Source organism: Oculina patagonica, chromosome 5, assembly GCF_052425735.1.
Source record: "Oculina patagonica isolate OP01 chromosome 5, crgOcupat, whole genome shotgun sequence".
Lineage (NCBI taxonomy): Eukaryota > Metazoa > Cnidaria > Anthozoa > Scleractinia > Oculinidae > Oculina > Oculina patagonica.
In genome coordinates this window covers 29,549,902-29,573,376 of record NC_135762.1, presented here as the reverse complement: position 1 = coordinate 29,573,376, position 23,475 = coordinate 29,549,902, and the positions used below count along the sequence as shown (strand labels likewise).

Sequence of the window (23,475 nt, the reverse complement as noted above, 5' to 3'; positions counted from 1 at the left end):
GCCCGAGAATTTCGGGCCTGAAAAAATCATCCCCGAAAATTTACAGGAGCTCTTGAGCTCCCAAAAACCTTTCTCGGGACTGTGGCCGATTCGTGTTTTACCCTTTGGGCCGGGCGTCATGGTCGATAGTCTCCTGTCGGCCAAAAACGACGGGGATAGCCTGGGCCTGCTACAAAACCGCTACGGATGACGAATATCGCAATCGGTTTCATGTCAGTTTTGACAGAAAATCGTTGTAGGCACACTGGGTCGACTTTTGGGCTTATCTGCAATCAGGTTTTCTTCTTTGCTTCGACGGGAGGACAGAGAAAAAAATTAAGGGGCAAAGTACTTGTTGCTTGACAAGTTGAAGCTATTTTTGTAGATGAAAGAGGTAACGTCATTCATGTCACGCAATGTTTTTGTGGCAAACTAGATAACGACGCTTTGCTGGTTTCTACAAATAGCGGTGTGATCTGGCGGTACATTTTTTGAGGCGGACTCCACTTTAAAACTATTTTTTATTAAGCGAGAAGTGTGTCGATTTTCATTTCCGCACAGTTGGCCGTCAAAGTTGCCTGTCACAAAGAGTAGAATGTTTGCACAACATGCTTGGATATATTTTAGATTTGGTTAGTAAGACACTTCTCAAGACGTCAGCAAAACATTGGCAATGTACAGTATTGGTGCGAGCTTGAATGGAATTTTTTTACGAGATCGGTAAAGCTTTCGATGGAAAAATTCACTTCAAAATGAAAACTTTGAATAATTAAATACCAATTGAATTTTATTTTAATTAAATTTTATCACGGCCTGCATGCATAATGTCACCGCTTTGAAAGTCTTCGATTTCAAAAGGTTCCTTGGTCTCATTTTCGAAAAAAACATCATCTGAAACATTTTGCACGTTAATCTGGTTTTGAATAGTTCGAAATTGTGTTTTTAAGATTTTATTTTTGACTATGGCCATCCCAATAAAATGTTTCGTTTCCCATCGCCCGACCGACCCATTTTTTTTCGAAAAGTAAAAAAAAAAAATTCCAGATTGACTAGTCAAAGAAGCAAGTAGTTCGATTTACAAGCACACGATATTGTTTTATTAACAACAATTGGTATGATGTGATGTCTTTGTCTTTAATAAACATCGATACTACGTTATTTAAAGGAATAACGAACGAAAAGACTACGTTTTCGAGTTGACTTTGTAATCAGGCTTTCTTACTTAGCAGTCCGGCCTTTTCTGGAACCCAGAACCCTTCAAGTGTTTTTTTTTTTTTTTTTTTTTTTGCCCGACCGACCGACCCACCATCACAAGAGACGGGGCGATGGGAAACGAAACATTTTATTGGGATGGCCTATTATGTAACTCTTGCGAAGAAAGCTTTAATTGATGAGGAGCTAGTACTGTTATTTTCCGGATAGTCCGATCTTTTATTTGGAAAATGAGTTATTTTTTGGCTCGTCATTCAAGCGTTTTGAGTTAAGTTTTGGAATCGGGGAAATCTATTTCCCGTAGTGAATGACCCAACATGGCAGAATATGAGTGGAACTTGAATAGGGCCGGTAGCCGGCCGAAACAGCAGGCTACTTGCCAAACTTTGGCGTCTACTTCACTTTACCCTAAACTTTGATAAAATAAATAAAATAATGGAAAGATGCCGCAGAAATACTGCAAGTCATCCGTGTCTAATGTCTGAGTCAAATTGTAAACGCATTGCAAACGTTTTTTTATATGTTTACCTTAAAATAAAGAAGCGAAACGCAATGCGGTGAAATCTACATCCGTTTGATGAGAAATTCCGGGAGTGACATCTGTGTTCAAAATAAGAATTTTTACACAACTAAAGACCACATGTTTTGTAAAAATCACAGACAAACATGATCAGGGGAACAAAACAGGCCAACGGGCTTTATTCACAAAAATACAACTTTCTTAAGAAAGAGTTTGTTTTCACCATTCATGAACATGGGAAACTAGACAGTGGAATCAAATTACATTTCACACGAAATTTACATACATTTAAACGTGCAAAAAATAAGTATCTCAGCCGAGACCTAATAATGAAACCTCGCCTTAATAATTATTGTATTCTCATCTGATTGTTATTTTTTATGCATTAACTATTTGAAAGTGGTTCTCATTGATGAAAACAAAACAGTTTTTCATTCAACTGCTTGAAGTATTTATAGACGTGAAAACATTCGCTTAATCAAATTACATTCTGCACGAAAGTGTCCCGAAACTTTGAAGAAATATTTGTTGGACAGTACAGTTCATAGAATTGACTAAAAAGATAAGAACCATCGATAAAGGAAATTTTAAAACTTTATTTTAGTCATTTTGATGAGATTCAGGATTTTCAAAGACTGCCAGTAAACGGCTGTATAGGCTCTAACGATTTTGCTACTGTTTCGAATGAGCTAATTTTTCAACATGATATCATGGTAGCGGGCAGACGTCGGCTCGTTCTGAATTTTTCGATACGGTATACAAGTTACAGGTCAATGTACAGACCGTCTGTACAGTAAAAAACGTTTTGGAAACAAACTATTGTGAACTTATTTTCCATGTTGATCAGTAAAAATCCTTAGTACGACGTGGTGTTTGTTATTAAGTTCGTTAGTACGTTAATACTGCAAGGTGTATAACCTTAGAGAATTATTATCAAGTTTGTTTTGTTTTATTAGCGGTTTATACTCTAAGGCTCGGTATGAGATCAAAATTAAGACAAATTTCCGTTATTCTCTAATTGCTTGGCACAGACTAGTATGCGTACAAAACTTCTTGAAAGCTCTGATTTGCGAAAGCTTTAACGCTTCTATATTTTTCCACATTATTTTTTGTTTTGACGTGAAATGAATTTCCTTTTTATGCCATTCAACTGGTTTGAGCTGATTTTGTTCAAATTTTGGAACGCAATATAAATTTTCAAACCTAAGCTGGAGCTTGCCTAGGCGTGTGTGTTAAAAAGAAGATGACTTCTAGAGCTCACGCAAACTGCGTGACATATACAACGTCGTACCGCAACGGTGTAACCTCCGCTTTGTTGACACCACCCCCTTCCCTTCCCCAAAACACTGGTAAGGTGGGGTGAGGTAATTGGATTAGAAAGCTCGATGGGATAGGATGGAGTAAAAGACTGCAGGAGAGGGGAGGGAGGGGAAGGATGGGAGTAGAAAGGGAGGGACAGGTGGGGTGAAAGCCTTAGAAGAGTGAAAGGGAGGGAGAATTAAAATCTATTCTTTGACATCTGTTGTTTTCTTACAAGAACAAAACTTAAGGTGCGGTTCTACCTAAATTTGAATGAAATTTTAAGAGATTTAAATAAGGGATTGAAGAAAAAATGGAAACATCACTAAACAGTTGACCCACACACAAGAGCACTCCAGGTTGTCAGGGGACTTTTTTGGTGTCAGTCCACCAATTTTTAACTTCAAATTATAATTTTAAAATCACATTTAATCTCTAATATTTCTTATTTGTCTAAATTTCACTAATCCTTTGAGAGAAAGTATCGCCTCCCAGACATGATCTCCAAAAATCGCCCAAAAACTAACAAAATACTGCAAAACAAAGATATATGGGATAAGAAAGTTTTTTTGGATTCCTTGAAACGTGGCTGAAATGGTTTTCAGTGTTTTGCAGCCCTTAAACTTTGGGTAAATACTACTATTCTTCATTAGTTGCTATTACAGTAATGGTATGAAACAAATACCTAATCATTGGTCAGTAAGTTGTGATCATTTTCTAGTACAGTTACATCAAAGTGTAAGGGCTGGAAAATAGCGAAATGCGTCAGCCACCTGAAGCGTTAAAAAATGGCCTTCAGGTAAAACCACGCCTTTATTAAGTATCGCGAGTGGGCTGCACTTTGCTCAGTGTTATAAATTTATATTTTCTAGTTGTCTAGTTCAATCGTTTTGGTATTGTGCGAAATATATTAATAACTTGAGAGCATTATGTCATTAAGTAATAATGCAATCTTGAAAACATTCCAGATATTTTGTTCTACACGCTAATACAGCTCATGCAGACTGTGTGACTTACGAAAACCTCCGACTGAGTGTTACTTAAGTGACTGCTTTTCCAACGATTTTTACTGTACTGTACCCTGCCTTTCAAGTCAAGGCAGATAATTAATTATTAATCGCCCGATTTTAAGCTTCACAAGCTTCTTGTTCTGTGGCCATAGAATGGCATTCCCCGAAGAACGCTTTTTGCAAAGAAAGACTGCGAAGGCTTTATATGAAAAGGACAACAGTTGAGGATATGCGAGAGAAAGACGTCTGGCACAATTCAGTGATTTAATTGACAACTTTTAAAAGCAAACTCGGCCGCGCGAAGAAAAACTCTCACTTCATGAAGACAACGCACTGTGGTACAGTAAAAACCCGCGTGTAAGAACCTGCTTTTTTAGAGTTTGGCAAAACAGGTTCTTATATTTTGGGGTACTTACTGGCATTGTTTAGCTTCCCTGTGCAATTCTTGATCTCTAAAGACATCCTATTTGATAAAATACAGTTATTATATTATAAATAAAATAGTTTAACCCCACATATAAGAACCTTTTGGGGTATTGAGGAAGCAAATTTCTGCCAGGAGGTTCTTAATTCCTAGGTTCTTACACGCGGGTTTTTACTGTACTTGATGGTCGACTTTTTACGACTGAAATTGTTAACAGAAACTGCCAAAATTAATTAGTGACAATAATAGAGAAGACTCAACCAAAGATAATGACTCGGTTAACCTTATTTATTAATAAATCAAACTTCAGGGCTCCGAAAAACAAGATTAGCGCGTGCTTCCTGAAATTACAAGTCGGGAATAAACAAATGTTAAGATACACACAAAAAAAAAACGCTTAAATCATTTACATCAAGCTGCCTCCTCATTAAGCAGCCCATAGAGGTGAATCGGTGTTAAAAAATTAATGTTGCTGGAACCACAGGTAATCAAAGCGGAGTGTTCAAACTCAATTTGAATTGGTAATGAATGCCCTGGGATGAATTAATGATATGCAAATAGTTGTATAAAAAAGGAACACGTTTTATCCTTTGTGCACTCCACTGTTGTCCAAGACATCGAGACGTTGGCTCCCACCTATATATTTCGTCGAAAAAGTTGATCTCATCAAGTGTAAAATGACAGGTGTTTTTAGTGCTTAACCCTTTCACTCCTAAACGCGCATTCAGGCGCTATTTGGAGGTGCAGTCATTGATTCACTTGTGACGTCATCAATTAGCACGTCAGTGGAATTTCGTGATAAGAATCTCATAGAGCTTGGATCGACCTTTCTACAGGACTATTCATTTTGAATATCGGTTGCATTCTGACAGAGCTAATCAAAGAAAAACAAAATCCATTTTAAGTGCAAAATCTTTGCTTTAACAGGCCAGTACACCTGTAATTGGCCAAGGTCCCCTTTTCAGGGTTTTCCAATGATAACGTCAAAGCTTTTTTGGCCAAAAGAAAGGATATGAAGAGTCCAAATTTTGGCTTATATGCGCATGCACCAAAGTAAAATATTGCACATTTTTACACGCGTTTTTGGGGGAAACTTTGGGAGTCAAAGAGTAAATAGGAAACTTCCTTAAGCATGATTTTTTTTTCTTTGCCTTCCCATTTGCGCGAATTTGTTTTCTTGGCATTTTCCCTTGCATGATTTTTTTTTGTATTCCCCCCCCCCCCCACCCCCATGACTTTTCTAATGGTCCGTCCCTTAGCGGGACAATATGTTGACGGACTTTCAACGCACATCACTTCTCAAAAACGCTACTAGGAGAAATCCGCAAACTGTAAAGATTGTATTTGATATTACCTGTGGCATCGGCGACTTCATAGCGTGCATCTGCCCTCCGCTTTTTACATGAGCCTCTGGCTAGGATAGAAAGTGCAACCTCGTCCCGCGCCAAGACCTTAATTAAATTGATTGATTGACGTCTAAAGGACAACTCAAAAAGCACTTTGAAGCAGGATCTTCTGAACTGCCTGGTCCATCATGCATTGTCACAAAACGATTACGGACACACCGGACACTGTTAAAGATATTTTGGGAAATTTGAGTAGCGGGATGCGTCCCCGGGGGGTTATGCCCTTGGCTTGGGGTATGTTGCTCCTTCAACACCCCCCCCCACCCCCCCCTCCCCCACGTTTCCAAACGTTAAATATAACGTACATTTTTAAGTGATGGTTGTTAGTGATAAAGTCATTGCTTTATGCAGGCATCCGATCAACAGGATCTTTCTGTTGTCCGTTGTCTGTTTCGCGCGATCGAACAGAAATCAAGTTTAATTTAAAAGACATCGCTGCGTAGAACCTAAAAGCAAAACACTCTAGTGCAGTTAGAATGGGACACTACAATGTATAAACGAAAGAGACTAATTTTATATGATGGGATCTATTAAACTTAGTAGACAGGAATTGCTAATTCTTAAAATATACATGGCCGCTGTGAGCAAGAGACCGTTTGACCTTTTACGGGGATTAAAAGCTTGCTCGCACGTATCGTATGTCGTTTATCGATGCCACGCTACCATATAACGCAATATTTCAGTATCGAGACAACATAGAGAAATGTAAAAAATATAATATATATATATAAAATAAAATGTTACTGTTGTTGAATTGAGCAAATCTACGAAGAAAATGTATTATTTCAATCCTTGGCCTGTGGATTCATAACTAATGTATTTATTAATGAAGATTCATTGTTCAACAAAGACACGAGCATGGGACAAAGAAAAAATCTGAGTCCCCGACAGGAATCGAACCCATGGTCTCCCAGACAGCGGTTGGGCGCTCTTACCAACTTTAATTGTAAATAGTAGACTTTTCATTTCATGTGTCACTCGATAATTCAGTTTCTTTTAACAGCAAAAGAGTTTAAATAAACTATTACTATTAACTGAGCTACGAGAGACTCGTGGCCGGTGAGTTGGGCCATTTACTAGACTATTTGAATTCCATCAGGTCCTAACTATGTTATTTATACAATCACTAATATTGCTTCTTTTGTTTGAAAACTGTAAGCTGCAATTGGATCACAGGCTTTTCCACCCAAAAGGTGTCATCTATTTTTATTTACGTCAAGTTTTTGACAAATGTTCTCAAAATTATGCTACACCCCTTGTGAAACGTCATCGCTTCTGCAATCTGCATGCATTGCGTGCCATTTTCCCGCCTGTTGTGCTTGTTAAAGGAGAAGTTCACTCCAGAATGGGCATATATTTTCTTTACGCCAAAAAAAACTTTACGCAAAGATACGTTATTCACCAAAATTTCAGCCTCCAACGTTCGCTATAACCCTACGAAATCTTTCCCAAAACTAGACAACTGAACGCCGCCATCTTGGAGCTGTTAATGTATGCGTGACGTCAAAGAGCTCAGCCTGAAGTTTGGCCTTAAAATTTTTATTGTCATAACTCCTTGTTTTTTGTATTTTTTGGAGCTTTGTTTGAGCAAAATGGAGGTGCACAAACAGGCATTTTGACAAACAAAAGCCACTACGAAAAAACAAGGAGTTTCGAGTATTTAAATTTTCCCTCAACAAAAGAAAAAGCTACAAGGCAGGCAATTTCGATAGCCTGTACGTGTCGAGACTACAGTCTATATTTTTTTCCATTTTCACGCGTTGCTCGTGATCTAGCCTTTGGCAAATTGAAAGTAGGTATTTTTCAAAGATATTTGCCATTCATCGATTCATTCGCTTAGTTTAAACATGCTGAAAAGCTGCTGCGAATCTTCATTGTCAGAGGATAATATCCAATGCGATTTTCTATTGTTACATAATGTAGTGACACAGATAGATTCTTAAGACTCGTCACGCCGTCCAAAAGAACATCTGCTTAGGAAGCTTTCATAGTAACGTCTATTTAAAAATTTGCAGCCAGCCGATAATCACGGAAACACCGTGATTTAGTACGTTTTATGTACTTCAGTATACTGAATTTGGCTCGTCGCTGATAAAAAGACGAGGTCTACTAACAGAAACGTTTTTTTTTTTTTTAACTGTACGTACGGCAATGTGCCACTGATGAAATGTAAATGAATACACAAAGGTGAAGCCGAAGACGATAATGACAGACGCTTGGTTTATGGCTAAGTAGGAATTTGACAAGGAAAAATTCCCGCCAGCTGATAATCAGGAAAATACAATCAACTGATAACTTTTCTTTTGGAGCAAAGTGGCAGTCAAACTTAAAAGTCGGTTTTAACCTGTTGATTTAATGCATCGCAAATCGCTTTTAATATTATCATTTCCTCTACTTCATGCAAAATAGTCGGTATCTCGAAGAGATCTTTGATTTGAGTTTGGAGTAATGCGTATATCCTTACCTTAGCTACTGTGTACGTCATTTTCCCAAACTGCGTTTTATTGTGCACTACGACATTCTCCATTATTATATTTTTCGATACTGTTCAGTAACATCTAGAACCTGAAACAGGTTGGTCTTTGTAGCCAAAATATTAAAACGACAAATCAAACTTGATATCCGCTATCTCAGCAAAAATCATAAAAAACAACTAGGATATTTCCTCCTTTTGACTGTGATGTCAATCACCCACGTTCTGAACGTCATGCATCAGTTATTAGAATTGCGTCACATATAATCTGGGAAGGAAGGGCGTTACCAAAGACCCGAACCAAAGAGATTGCAGGGTTCTTGTCGTCAGCTAAGATGCGACTCAGTTCAGTGTTTCTTGTTCTTTTCGTCACTCTTGTAATGGTGGAATTATCCGATGCCAGAGGAAGAGGAGGAGGCAGGGGAGTCTCCAGAGGGGGATCCAGATCAAGAAACTCAAGAACAAGATCAGAGTCGAGCTCAAAATCTAAAATCACTAAATACACACCCATCAAACCTACCTCGGTGCGATCCCCGGTTATTCGAAGCCAAACTATACTGGGTTTGCGCTCGAGCACTTTCAAGCAAGTCACGGTCGCTGTCGGCTACTTAGTGTACCGGTATGTGTACAACAGTGCTAAAGTGTATCGGCAGGGATATCCAATGTACCGGAGTTATGTCTCCATTCCTGAGTACAGAGCTGTGAGGCTTTCTTATGAGGAGGAAAAACTGCTGGATGACAATGGAAACTTGTGTCTGGGAAAGTCGAACGAAACGCGAACGCTGGAAGAAGAAATAGACGACGACTTGGTTGAATTGAACACGACAGTCAAGTACAGTGATGGAAGAATGATAAAAGTGCACGGTGTCAACAACACAGTTTCGCTGGAGGATATCAAAGACGAAGACTTTGAGGTGACAAGTCGTGCGCGGTTTAATGCATCGATAGTAGCAGGGACAACTTGTACACAGGTTGAGACGACGATGAAAGGCACGATGGTTACAATGTACGAGACGAACCCAAACGGAGCAAATCAACTTAACATCCATAACAAATTGCTTCCAACAGTAATTGCGCTGTTTGTATTTATTAAAGTGTTTCTTAACTAGTAGCTACTAGTTATCTGTAGATTATTGTAAAATACACATAATACAAATAAGTTCGATTGGTTTTGTACGATTTCAAACGATATTAACTTTACACGAAGCAATAATTCAACTATGTTTGCAATTCATTTTGGCGCAAATGTTTTGCTTCGTCGTAGTGTGAATAATTAATTATGCCTGCAGGGCACACTGTAGTTTCCGCAAAGGATTTTTCTGTTTCGTCTTTGTTTGCGATGGAACAAATCATAATTTCTTAGTGCGAAATATTGTTCAAGATGATATTGTTTTGTACAGAGTTTTTAAATCGCCCAAGGATCGAGTTTGGAAGACTGTCTAGAAGTACATACCAATTTATAAATAGACTGGCCGCTGTGCAGCGATGCATGGGCTCATCAATTGAGCCCAAATTAGAAGAAATTTCATTTGTTTTTAATGTTACCAGTAGTTTGTATCAATGTATCGGTGTTTAAAAATAAATGTTGCTGGAACCACAGCTAATCAAAACGTAGTATCCAAACTCAATTTGAATTGGTAATGACTGTCCTGGGATGAATGAATGATATGCAAACAGTTGTATAAAAGAGGAACACGTGTTATCCTTTGTGCACTCCACTGTTGTCCAAGACATCGAGATTTTGGCTCCCACCCACCTGCCCTACCAAGAAACCGGTTTGAAGTCTCCGCCAACTACCTGGTATCTACTGAGCCTGGTTTGGGCTTGTCCCAGGCCAGTGCGAACCCTACACCTTATATACATGTCATGAATAACAATATCCAGGACAGAATATTACATTATAAGTGCTTGTATAGATTTGAAATTGTGCGTACTACTAATTTTTATATGAAAATAAATTGATCATGAAAATATCTCCTTTCCTATGAAAAGCTTCAAACAAGTTTGTTGAACGGTGGGCAACAGAAGTGATGGTCACACAAGGCCGACAATTGGGCCGACGAAATCACAGTAATAAAAGGCCTACCCTGCCCCCGTATGGGCCGTATACATCTTTATTTACAAGATTTCGGCATTTTTTAGCTGATGGGCTTTAATTTCCACCCGAAAGAAATGGTTAGGTAAGATAAGGACCTAACAGTGGCCAGGTATGTTTTCGAATCTACTAGAGCCACGGAAGTCTTAATTCCACCAGGGAGGACAAAACAACTCGCCAGATCGGCTTTCACAAGGGGTGCACTTTTGAGGTCAGCAAACTGGAAAAAGCTGTCATGTCGAGCTGCGTTACACCCCAAGCGTGTGTTTCCTGACAAATAAGATATGTAACGTTAAAAGAAACAGACTTTCCAGGTAGGAAAAAGACTCGGCCAAAGAAGAGCAGACAAAAGCATCAACAAATTAAAAAAACAATTAATATTAAGTCCCTTCGATAACTCGATTCAGGGCCAAAAATACATCAATACTAAAGGAAAAGTAACAATTTTAATCGGCATGCAATAATACATTATGCACTAAAAAAAATACTGGAATCACTTCGACAAACTTTGTGCGAGAAATAATACAAATGATTCTTCTCTTACCCGCTTGTTTATTTCTTCATCCTTTAATCACTTAATTTGTCCAAACGACCCCTACAAGCGTAGTGGGAACACAACAGACTTTTACTAAAAATATACGTTGGATTTCAATTCATCGATCAGTTAATTAATTTAGCGATACTTTTTCCCATATGCATTAAGGCCCGGCCAAACGGACATGCAATCAACTTGGGTTGACTTTTGTTGGCTACGTGGTCAAACTTTTAAAAAACTTGTACCAACTACAAATTTGATACAAAACAAAGGGAGCACAAGTCCTACAACGTAGCTAAACAGAGCAGCAAGTAAACGTGACTTTTTGTCTTGCGTCCACTCGGCTTTCGACTACGTTTCGCAAGGTCTTATAACAACTTCATTACAACCGTCTTAAGAGTCATCATCATTGCTCTGTTCAGAACTTTCCAAAAAAGGCTCCCTCAGCGGGTCCATGAAACATGGATGGGAATGAAACTTCCAGCAGACATGATAGCATTTCTTGACTAGAAACACCAGGAGCCTTGTCAGCTGGGACAGGATCGCGATAGTGACCAACAGAGACACTAATGCTGGAACAAATGCTAGGGCGCAGACTTCAAACCATTCCAGAGTTTTAAAGTAAGGTATGTCGGGTCCATCAATGCTGATCCCAAATGAGATCAGGGTCGCCTTTGCCAGGTTGATTACAGCAATCATAGACAAAGCGCCAAGGGACAATGTTTCAGCTTTGTTGGCCAGTGGATTTCGAAAGGGCTTCATCAAAACATGATGCATGGTTATCAGAAAGCATGCTGCAACCATGCAAACCATACGCAACATCATATTTGGTATGAACGATTGGCACGCAAGGAGGATAAATCTTCGACCAATCAGCACGCTCTCCCAGTACAGTGTTCCATTGTCTTCATTGCTTGGTTTACGGAAAGGACCATGAAGTATTTCCAAAACATCTCTGTTGACAACTTGCACACTCATATAATCGCCTCTTCTTCTTGCCAACATGTCTTTAACCAACCAGTAGACGAGAAATGGCAATGGAATCATGCAAGCAGTGAGGAATTCACTTGCAGTTATTGAAGCCCTGTAAAGCTTGGAGGATCCATAGTAAAGGACAATAATGAAGGGTCCAACGAACACTATGATATAGGCAAGAATAAAATACTGCCAACACTGCATACATGGAACATTTGCATCGATGAAGAGCCACTTTCCAGATCCAATCGAGACGCAGTGCATTAACGTCAGGGACGTTTCTGCCAGCCGTTCGTATCCCAGCAGCAACACTTCCATGACAACAGCCATGTAATGAATGAGGGGTGGTTTTTCTTTTCTCGTAATCTTGTTTATGACAGCATGGACACCATAAACGATGATAACTTCAGACATTGTCACGAACACTGTACCAGACAACAGCAACTGTTTTGTCACAGCCGTTAGCCCTACAAAAGGACATCCAATCCCTCTGTTGATTGTTCGAACCTGGAAGTTAAAAGCAGCAATAACAATGTTGATGAACGGTATCTTGTGAAGACAGTCTTCTATAGATCCGACCATCAGGAGTTCAGCAGCTTGGTAGAAATAAAAGGTAATTTTGATATAGCCACTATCCGAATGTTCACAATCCTCGACAAGGCTCAACTCATCTCTTGTATGATCCTCTACTCGTTTTTTAAACCATAGGATCTGAGTTCCAAGGAAACTTAGCATCGGAGGCTTTTTCAAAAGATAAAGTACCAGTGTAAATGTTAGCAATATTGTCAAAATCCACACAATATAATTGTTGCATTTTGTAGATTTGCAGCATTCAGGTGAGAAAAGCGTTTCGGTGAATCCGTCTGCACATTGCCCACAGAGTGTGCCGTTTCTGTTACCATGACAACTGTTGTAATCTGCTGACTCAACAGATGAACAGTAGTGTTCTGGACATGCAATAAACTCCAGTTTAGGTGGATGGTGTGTGGCTTGATAACCCCAGAAATTTGGTTTCGCAGCTATGTTAGTTTGAATGCAGCTTGCTCCAAAAGGACACGGCAGGCAGAGGACTGCAGTGTCTACATCTAAACCTCTTGAAACTCCCTTTTGGAGGCTGTAATAACCCGGGTAGCAGGATCTGCAAGAGTACCTCAAGACAGTTACATTTATTTGGCAAACGCTGTAGTTTTTCTCAGTGTATATAATGTGTGTCGCATTTTCTAGTAAAAGTTCTTGTCCCTCGCTACACTGCAACTTCGATGTCTCGTCCATCTCAACATATCCTCCGCTAGAGATGTCAAGCAAGGCCGGGTTGGAATTCCTGTCAAAAAACAGCGAGGTCAAAGATGTATTGTTGAGCTTCAAAGGTCCTTCACTTTCGGTATATAGGAACGTGGGATTATTGAATGTAGAGATGTTAGAAAAAGCCATGCTTTTCTTTGTTCTCGAGAATGAACAATCTTCAAAATCCACTCGACCAGTTCCATACGCGGAATAGACATGCCCAGTGCGGTAAGTACCAAAATTGTCACGAAAGGTGCATCTTCGAAACTTCGTGAAACCGTTACTAATATAAACAGCTCCAGCAGTCAACCCCACGTTTTCCACAAAGATGGTATCCTCGAATACCACGTAAGTGTCGTAATTCCATGTTGGGTGGATCTCGTGTGTATTATTTGGCCGAACGCAGCCCAATTGGCGAGATTTGTCTGGGTTTGTTAAAATTGAAATGGCACCAGTGGCGGTCTCGTAAAAAAGACGCATTCCCGGCAAACCACCTATATCGATGGGCATTAATACAGTTTCGAAATGTCGTGCGTCGTATTGTGATGCTTTTTTCTCCTTCGAAGAAAAGAGCTAAATGACTGGAAGGTCTTGAGATGAATGTATTATTGTCAAGTTCTATGACGGCCTTTAAAGAAGAGTTGCGTCTATTTGGTGGAATATGAAGACGAACAGCATAACCCCTGCCGTTATGTTTCACAGTTTCCTTACTACTGCTAGTATAAAGGGTGTTTCTGATGATTACTTGAACAGATGTTGGATCATAAATAGATAACAACATGTCATAAACATTATTTTTAAAAGTGCAGTTATCAATGAAGATTTCAACTGGAAATGAACTTTTTTTAGGAGATGATGACACTACATGGAAACCGTAACGAAACCCGATCAATGTGACGTTAACCAGTTGAAATCGATATTTAGGACTTATAAATAAACCTACCTTACTTCTTATTTTGCTGACTATGGTGCTGTCTGCAAACGTCACAATTCCTGCATTACCGTTTACCGCCTTTATCTGAATAAATCTGAACCTTCGCTTTGGGGATGCTTTTGCAGCCTTGTCGATGAAACTGCATTTTGAAACGGTAACATCAGTTTTCCCTCCATTAGTAACCACTAGCAAAGCGCCGATTGTTGTTTGCGTTCTATTATAAAACTTGGACTCCGTTACTATTACTTTTCCGCCTTTTAGCAAAATATAGACAGCTGCACATTTGGTGTAATTGGACTTTCCTCCCCAATGCTTAATGGTTACATTTCTGAGGTTGAAGTATAACTTTTTTGGACTCGATGCAGTATGATTTCCAGCCCGCGAGGGCTTTCCAACTGTTATTGCACACCCGTACTTGTTTGCACAGCATTTATTGAATTTAACGTTCGTAAGGTTGATGCATAAAAACCCATCGGGGCTATTAATTGAAAGTGATCCGCCTTCGTCAGCTTCATTTTTCCAGAACGTAGTGTTTAAAATCCTTAATGACGCACCAATAAAGGCTTCAAGAGACAAGCACGAGCCGGCTCTTTTTATCGTAGACTGCTTGTAGAAATAGGAGTCTTGGATATCTATTTCTGCTTCATCAGACTGAACTTTAAGGCACTGAACAGACGTATTATTCTTGCACTTCAAGTTGACGAACTTTGCGCGGGTTTTTCTCGCTTGTGAGAAGTACAAACTTGGCACAGGGTGCCTATTTCTTTTACTCAATGAATTCTTTTTGGAAGGTAAACTGTTAAAACTCAGCTCAACATCTTTGTAGGTCTCGTTTGTAACCGCCGTTAAAGCTTTGAGATCTATGAAAGGACCTTGGTTTTTGACGCACTTGACTTTCTCGCAGAAAACATGAATGTCTATTTGTTTTAAAGCTTTATGCTTGCTGGATACTACCTTTATAACTCCTCTATGAGAACGCTGTTCGCCATACAATCCATTTTGTTTGAAATGTGTACCATTGATATTAATACCAACAAAGCGACGACTTTTGTTTCCGACATTATCGCGTAAAAGGAGTTGGATGCAGTTGGAATTATTGTGAAAGGATGAAAATCCTTGAATATCCAGCCGAAAAGTTGTCATGTTCTGTATTTCAATGCTCAAAGCTCTTGGAGTGTTATAGAAAGAACAGTTGACAATTTTGACATGATGGCAGTTTTCAAAAGTAAGAGGTGTTTGCCAAAAAGCGATCCCTGATAACTCGAACCTTAATGTTTGCTGTTCATCATTTCTTTTCTGAAAATGAAATCCTTCCACACAGAAAACGTGAGGCGTTGAGTACAAGCCCTTCATAGTCAAGTTCTTGTTGATGTTAACGCCTGGATGAAAGCCCTTATCAGGAAGACTGCTTGTACAGTCGAAAGGATGCTTATCGGTTCCATTTCCGTTGAGAAAGATTGTTCCGCCCGTGTCCACTTGACGAACGGCTTGAGCAATGGACTTACAGGGGTGATCCTGCGAACTGCAATAATTACAGTCTTGCCCATAAGGTGAGACATAAACACTTTCCTGTTCAGAGTTTTCGGCACCTAAAAATTTTAAAAAAAGAAGTGAAGATCTGAAAAAGATATGGTCAAGAAGAGGGATTGATCGTACTTGTGTCTCTCATACAGGCGATTGATACTTTCTCTTATAAACGGATTAAAACCAAAAAGATCTTAGTATTCCCATGAACAGCATTTTAATTTTTCCTGGTCAGTATCACTGTCTCAGTAAATCGACTACAGGGCCAATTGTTTGAGTCATACAAATTGCATATAAACTGCTGCAAAACCAGTTTCTTTCGTTTTCTCATAGGACGTTCACCGTTTGTGGGCGCTGTTTCGAAACTAGGGCGAACACGGCACTGAATACCTATTAATGAGGAGGGGGGGGGGGGGTGGTGGGGGTAGTTGGGTGGGAGTCAATGTTTCCAGCAAAATTTTAATTCTCTTCCTGTATTCCCTTAATGCATTTAATCCATTTTTGTGTTTCCTTTTTTTTTTAAAAAAAAAATGCTTTGGTTTCCATGTTTCCATTCTTATAGAATCAAAGTAAATAGGACAATTTACATGGAAATGCTCAAAAACTGAAACGGCGAACTAATACATTCCTACAAAGCTGTATCTTTTAATTTCGTTGGCCAGGTATATTTACATAGTATTGGATATATTTTCATATGGACATTTGGATATTGATAATTGTGTCAGAAGTATAGCATAACCTCAGTGTTCATATGACATGAAAACTGAAATTTTTACAGTGGATAAATATTTCTATTACACATGTAATACAAAAACCACTTTTGCGTACTTGCACTTTGTATACTGTATTTGTGGCTGGGTTGCCAACTATTATGATCGTGGCAATGACCGTAATTGATTCGACTATAAGGCAACTTTAAGGGCTACAAGGATTGTTTCTTGTTCCCTGACTACGTACTATACGTGATTTTATCCACCTAAACATTAAGTTAAAATGACACCATAACACTTATTTGTTTGCCCCTCAGTGGTGAAAAAAATAGTAATTTTCATTGTGGATTTAGTGTTGCTCGAACTTCTCATCTCGTAAGATTTTTATCATTTTTCGCTTTTTGCGGCCGTTTTGGGTATTCTTATTTCCTGTCAACCTGAAAGTGAAAATTACGTATTTTCCATGATTAGAAAACGTGTGATTTGATCTAAAACTCTTTACCCTGGAACCAGCAACTTTTTCCGTCAGACTGCCTCGTCCTCGGGCGCCGATCGGCTGGACGTTGAGGCGGTATGGCGGGAAAACAGGGAGCGCGGAAGCTCAGAACGCCAAGGGCACCGTGCACGTCAGTCCCACAACGCCAAGCGAACCGTGCACGACAAAGGAAAAGGACGCCTGGGGACGAGGCAGGCTGTTAAGGGTGTCAACGGAAATTGGTTAAAGCGAACTCTTTTAAATTCCTTTTAAATTCCTTCAATCTTAAAAACTGCCTAACTAATTAAACTGCACCTAATACTCCTCAGCCAAGCAAGAACATAAGTCGAGGCTACTACTGAATTCATTTCTTTAAGAATCGGTCTTTTTTAATATCCAAGTTTTAATTCGATGTAATGATTAAAGCAAGAGATCCTTCACTGTCAAATCAAAGGCCGAGTTCATCAATATTTGAACGGATTGCATAAACAGGTGAAACTGTAAATCATCGTGTGAAAGAATCATGCGCTTTACTTTATACTAAACTGATAAATCAAGGTTTTGGTATTTATTATTTACAGAACTGTAATGACACTCTTAGTTGCTTGAGTTAACTACGGCTTATTTATTCGATTAAACGCCTCCCTCTTATTAACACCGCATATTAGGCCAGAAATATTAATAAACGCCACCCTCTAATAAGTTTTAGCAAGTACAAAAAATTATTTTCCTCAATTGCAAATATTGACAATGACATTTCAGACTAGCACTAAAACATTTCCTGTTTTTAAAATTCAAGTGGTTAGTTACAGTACTATTGATTCCAAGAAATAAATTGAATTTTAAATAAACGCCGCACTTGAATAACGAAAAATAAATACGATTTTTAAAATAAAAATGTCTCAATCCTGAGTCATGCAGCCTGCCTTGCGATGAAATGTTATCCGTAACATATTAAAGTTTTCCGGTTTCAATAATCAAATACAATTCTACGACTCAATATATCAGTGATACAGCGGTCAAATCAATAGCGACAATGAAGAGCTTGATAGGAAAAAAAATGAGAAAATTCAAGCAGCAAGTAAAGCATCCGAGATAAATTGGGTAACTTGAATGAAAAAGATGTGTGTGTGAAAAAAACACACACCCTGAAAAGCAAAGATCACGTCTTATACTGCTGATAGCTTTTGCTTCGATGAAATAACGGAACATCCAGGCAGTAAAGCAACTGTCTGATAAAAATTAATCAATTTAATATTTCAACAATATAATAGTGTACTCTAATTATTTATAATTACCTGATTTGTTGCTTGACAGCATCAAACTGAGGAGAACCGCTATAAAAATTCGCAAATACGCCATTGTAAAAAGCTCCAAGGAACGCGGAGCAACCAGAACGAATTTCTTCCGCTTATCTTCACATAATGTTTGATTTATTCCTTGTTAAGGATAGGGAAATGTTGACGTAATTAAAACGCAATCGAACTGGTTCAAAAGGTGAAGTTGTCAGCAGGGAAGACCAAATGAACTGACTTGTTCGAAAAGCTGAGTGGAACATCAATCAATTTGCCCCTTTTAACAACGATTTACATATTTTATTCTCAAAGAATGACATCTATCATTGACAGTTTTATTTTCTGGCATCTTTCATTTTCGAGAAATTTTTCTAAGATGGACAACTTGGCTGAAAGCAGATTTGTAAAAAAAATTATTCATTAAAAAAAAATGCGGCTTCCCGTTTTAACCTTCGCAGGCCACAAAAGTTTGGGATTATAAGGCACCAAACAAAATTAAAAAGTATAGTGATTTGCTTGTAGTTAAACGATGAGCAGCTGTACCTTCTTATATTACAAAGTTCCTGTTTCCGTTAAACATCACGTACTAATGACTAGTTTCTTATTTTTACAAAACCGAACGAAACCAAAAGGGGAGACAGCAACAAATTGACAGGATAAAGCTTTTATTTACATTAATCGCTAATTTAAAAACCAGGGCAAGGGTTAATTGCTTCCTTGTGGGCCTTGTGATAAAAGACCTTCTCTCTTTAATAATCTTATATGCATATAAGTGATTGCGGTATGACGGCGGTCGAGCGAAACACTGTTGATTATCAGTTTGTAGTTCATAAACTAAAGAAAAAAGGCGCGGCAACTCGAAAAAGAAATACGAAGATTTGAATGCTACACCATCTTCGTAAAATAATATAATCCAGCAGAGGAAACTATTTCTTGGCAGCTATAAAAAAAAAAAAAAAACTAGCACAAGCTGTTTACAAAATAATGGAGCGAGCAACTTGAGGGAATTTACAATTTGATAATCAAAATGAACGAGTGATTTTCTTTTTCTTTACATACGGTGTTTGCTACAAGATATAGAAATCAATCCTCCTTGTTTCTATCGAGTTATGGAAACACTTGTGCTTCTATGACTTGTTAAGTACGGTTTTCACTAGAGACGCAAGAATAAGGGCAAGCATGAGTAGTTTGTGCAAAGTTAATACGAACATCGACATAAGCATAAGCACAAGCTTAAGAATACGATGTTTACTTGTTACAAGGCTCAATGTTCTGACGCGGGGGAAACTGGAACAAGTGCTTTAATTAGGCAGACACGGCCAGACGTCGTACGTTTCCTTGTGCTTATGGGGTGTTTCGTTTTCACACGGAAAGTTTTTAAGACGGAATCCACTAGGAAGTCGAGTAATATTTATTAAAGTTGGACAAAAATCAATTTCCAGAATAATTTAAATCCTATTGCGTTATTTCCTACCCTTAATAAAAGGTAAAGATGTAAGTAATTATCCGTGATAACACCAACAAAATTTCTTATCAGAGTCTGAGAAAATGAATTTCAAAGTTTACAAGGTATGGGCAAAATCTCACGTGTAGCCATTTTGTAAATTCGTCTTAAGCGATTCAGTGGAATTCAGCGGAACTTCAAAATGTGTTTTCGATGTGTGGTGTTGTTAGAAAAGATTTCTTTTAATAAGATATTTAAAGCAGTAACAAAAAAGTTTGCAATAAGGTGGAAATTATTCTGGTACAAAATTTCTTATCAGAGTCTGAGAAATTGATATTTTAAGTTCACCAGCTATGGGCAAAAGCTTACATCTTTTAAGCGATTCAGTGGAATTCAGCGGAACTTCAAAATGTGTTTTCGATGTGTGGTGTTGTTAGAAAAGATTTCTTTCGATAAGATATTTGAAGCAATAACACAAAAGCTTGCAATCAGGTGTAAATAATGTTGGTACATAATTTTGTCCAATAACTACTCGAAGTCTGGCGGATTTCCTCTTAATGTCTTCAAAGATCATAGATTTTAGTTCGACATGACTTCAAATATAAATTTTGACTATTAGCTAATTAGTTTAATCGAGTACTATTTACATAAAATTTAATGGAACGCTGTATCAATTAATCATTATCACAAACATGACTCCGTTATAAAGTTAGAATAGAAACTTAGCTTCTGCCAGACTAATTGTGTACATAAAATATATGTTAGTTATAATTTTTTATGTTGTTGCTTTTAAAATTCAATGTAGCTGGTAGCACAGGATTTTGTCCTAGAATTTTTTTTGTTAAACGCTTTAAAAACAAATTGCAAGGTTTTCCTTCCAGTCTTAAGATTCAGCATCAATGTTCTGTTCAGTAGCATTGTTCTGTCCAGCAACAACAAGAAGAGGTCTCCTCTCTTGGTCTTTGTGCCAAAAATTGCAACTAAACTGCCGCCAGCATCCAATAATTTGTTTTATCAGGAACACCACCAACCTTGCCAGCTGAGACAGAATCGCGAGAGTGACCAAAATAGACATTAACGCTGGAACAAATCCCAAGGCACACACCACTAGCCAGTCCAGAGTTTCCAGATAAGATCTGTTTGGGCCATCGATAGCTGTACCAAAAGAGATCAGGGTTGCTTTTGTCAAACTGATCACGGCTATCATAGATAAAGCGGCAAGGGACAATGTTTCAGCTTTGTTGGCAAGTGGATCACGGTATGGATTCTTCAAAACATGATGAATGGTGATCAGAAAGCATGCGGCAACCATGCAAACCATACGCAACATCAAATTTGTTATGAACGATTGACATGCAAGGAGGATGAATCTTCGACCAATCAGCACGCTCTCCCAGTACAGTGTTCCTTTATCCTCACTGTTTGGTTTACGGAAAGGACCATGAAGTATATTCATAACATCTCTGTTCACTGTCATACTCGTCGATTCCTCTCTTCTCCTTCTTTGCATTTCCTTGTAAAACCAGTAGACGAGAAAAGGCAGTGGAAACATGCAAGCAGCAAGGAACTCACTTGCAGTAATAGATGCCCTGTATAGCTTGGATGATCCACAATAAAGAACAATCATAAAGGGAACCACAAAAACAATTACGTAAGCTAGAAGAATGTACTGCCACCATTGCATACATGGAACATTTGCATCGATGAACAGCCACTTTCCAGATCCAATCGGGACACAGTGCATCAGTTTTAAGGATGTTTCTGCTAGCCGTTCGTAACCCAGCAACAAAACTTCCATGATAGCAGCCATGTAATGGATAAGGGGTGGTTTTTCCTTGCGTCCTAACATGTTGATGAAAGAATGGACATAGTAGATGACTGCAATGTCAGCCATTGTCAAGAAAACAGTACCAGAAAGAAGCAACTCCTTTGTTACCGCTGTTAGTCCCACGAAGGGGCATCCCAGACCTTTGTTGATGGTTCGAACTTGAAAATTAAAAGCGGCAATCACTGTGTAAATGAATGGTATCTTCTCAAGTAGGTCTTCCACAGAACCTACCATCAGTAGCTCGGCAGCCTGATAAAAGTAGAATGTAATCTTTAAATAGCCACTGTCCAAATGTTCATCGTTTTGGTCCAAATCGACTTCGTCGATATTCGCTTCTCGTCTGTGAAACCATAATATCTGATTTCGCAGTAAAACCAGGATCGGAGGTTTTATTAACAGGTACAGCGCCAGTGCAGTTGTTAATAAAATGGTCGAAATCCAATACCAATAATTGTTGCATTCCGTATTTCGGCGACATTTGGCTGAAAAAAGAGTTTCACTGTACCCTGGTGTACATTTACCGCAGAGAATGCCCGTTCTGTTTCCTTGACAGCTGTTGTATCCTTGTGACTCTGATGTTGGTTTTTGACAGTAATGTTCCGGACAGGCCATGAATCTTAGTGATGGCGGAAAACTCGATGTGGAAAAACCCCAAAAGTTTGGCTTGGCCGCTATGTTCCTTTCAATACAACTGGCACCAAAGGGACATTCCAGACATTTAACTGTGCTGTTCACAATTAGACCACGTGAAGTCCCTTTTTGAATACTGTAAAAACCAGGGGGACACAACTGGCAAGAGTATTTTACAACAGTGACATTTATTCGGCATAAGCTATTGTTTTGTTCTGTATATAAATAATGTGTCGTATTGTCCAATAAAAGCTGGCTTCCGATGGGGCATTGGATTGTCGAATTATCATCAATTTGTACGTAACCTCCATTGGAAATGTCCAATACGGGATAGGGATTCCTTGTAGCAGCAAATGACACCATAGATGTATTCTGAAAATTTATAGGTCCTCCGCTTTCTGACTGGAAGAAGACTGATTTGTGGAACGTAGTATTGTTAATTGTTATGTTCACCTTTTCTGAAGAGAAGAAACAGTTTTTAAAGTCCACTTGGCCAGTTCCATATGCTGAATAAACATGCCCAGAATTCTCAACGGCAAAGTTATTTAAGAAAGTGCAATTTTGGAAAGTTGTGTAGCCATTGCTAATGTATGCCGCGCCAGCGACTAACCCCATGTTTCCCTCAAAAATGTTATCTTTAAATAAGGTGTGAGTCCGATAACTCCACACAGGATGAATCTCTTTCCTTGTTCCTTTTTTGACACAGCCTGGAGTAAGGATTTTATCAGGAGTTGTGATAACCGTTATTGCGCCAGCCGATGTCTCGTAGACATTTCCGTCCCACGAATATCGCTGGGAACATAAACAATTTCGGAATACTGATCTTTGTATTTTCAAAGTTTTGTTGCCTTGAAATAGCAATCCTAAAATGCTGCATGCTTTCGATTCAAATGTGACATTATGCATTTTAATAAATGCGCTTGAATAATCTAGTACTTTCAAAGGCCTTACTATGACAATAAGTCCAACCTTGATTGGTGACGTCTGCCTGCTCTTGAAAATGGTGTTCTCAATGCTCAGTTCCACATGAGTTGCATCGCGTACATGTGCCACCATATCAACAGTATTATCAAGGAAGCTACAGTTTGTGATGGAAACGTAACAGGGAGTAGCGTCAGACGGTTTTTTCGGAGTTTGTCGACCTTCTAGTATTAGGAGTGCGTATGTAAACCAGGCTAATACAACGTTTATCATTTTTATGGAAAACTTCGGAGTTATCACGAAGGCACCTACAAATCCGATCTGTTGATTTGATATAACACTGTTTACAATTGTGACGCTTCCTGTAGCTTTTCTGTTTCGTTGCATCAATTCTAACAACGCCGCCTACAGTAGCGCCAAAGTTGACGACAAATGTACAGCCAGAAATAGTTATGTCCGTGTTACCACGAGCATTTGCATTTAAAACTCTAGCTATTGAAGC

General features: G+C 38.7%; 2 protein-coding genes across 2 annotated transcripts in view; one reads left to right on the top strand and one right to left on the bottom strand.

Annotated features, from left to right (window-relative positions):
* LOC144654277 (uncharacterized) overlaps positions 1–18,363 on the bottom strand; it is a 136,366-nt gene extending 118,003 nt beyond the window's left edge. The window contains exon 1 of the mRNA XM_078514369.1: positions 18,154–18,363. Coding sequence (XP_078370495.1) covers positions 18,154–18,217 — 64 coding nt within the window. The 5' untranslated portion in view covers positions 18,218–18,363. The remainder of the gene's footprint in view (positions 1–18,153) is intronic.
* On the top strand, positions 8,607–10,246 carry LOC144654846 (uncharacterized). Its single transcript, XM_078515066.1, has one exon. The coding sequence runs from the start codon at positions 8,659–8,661 to the stop codon at positions 9,430–9,432; it is 774 nt and encodes a 257-aa protein (XP_078371192.1). The 5' UTR covers positions 8,607–8,658; the 3' UTR covers positions 9,433–10,246.
* Positions 18,364–23,475: the final 5,112 nt, after the last annotated feature.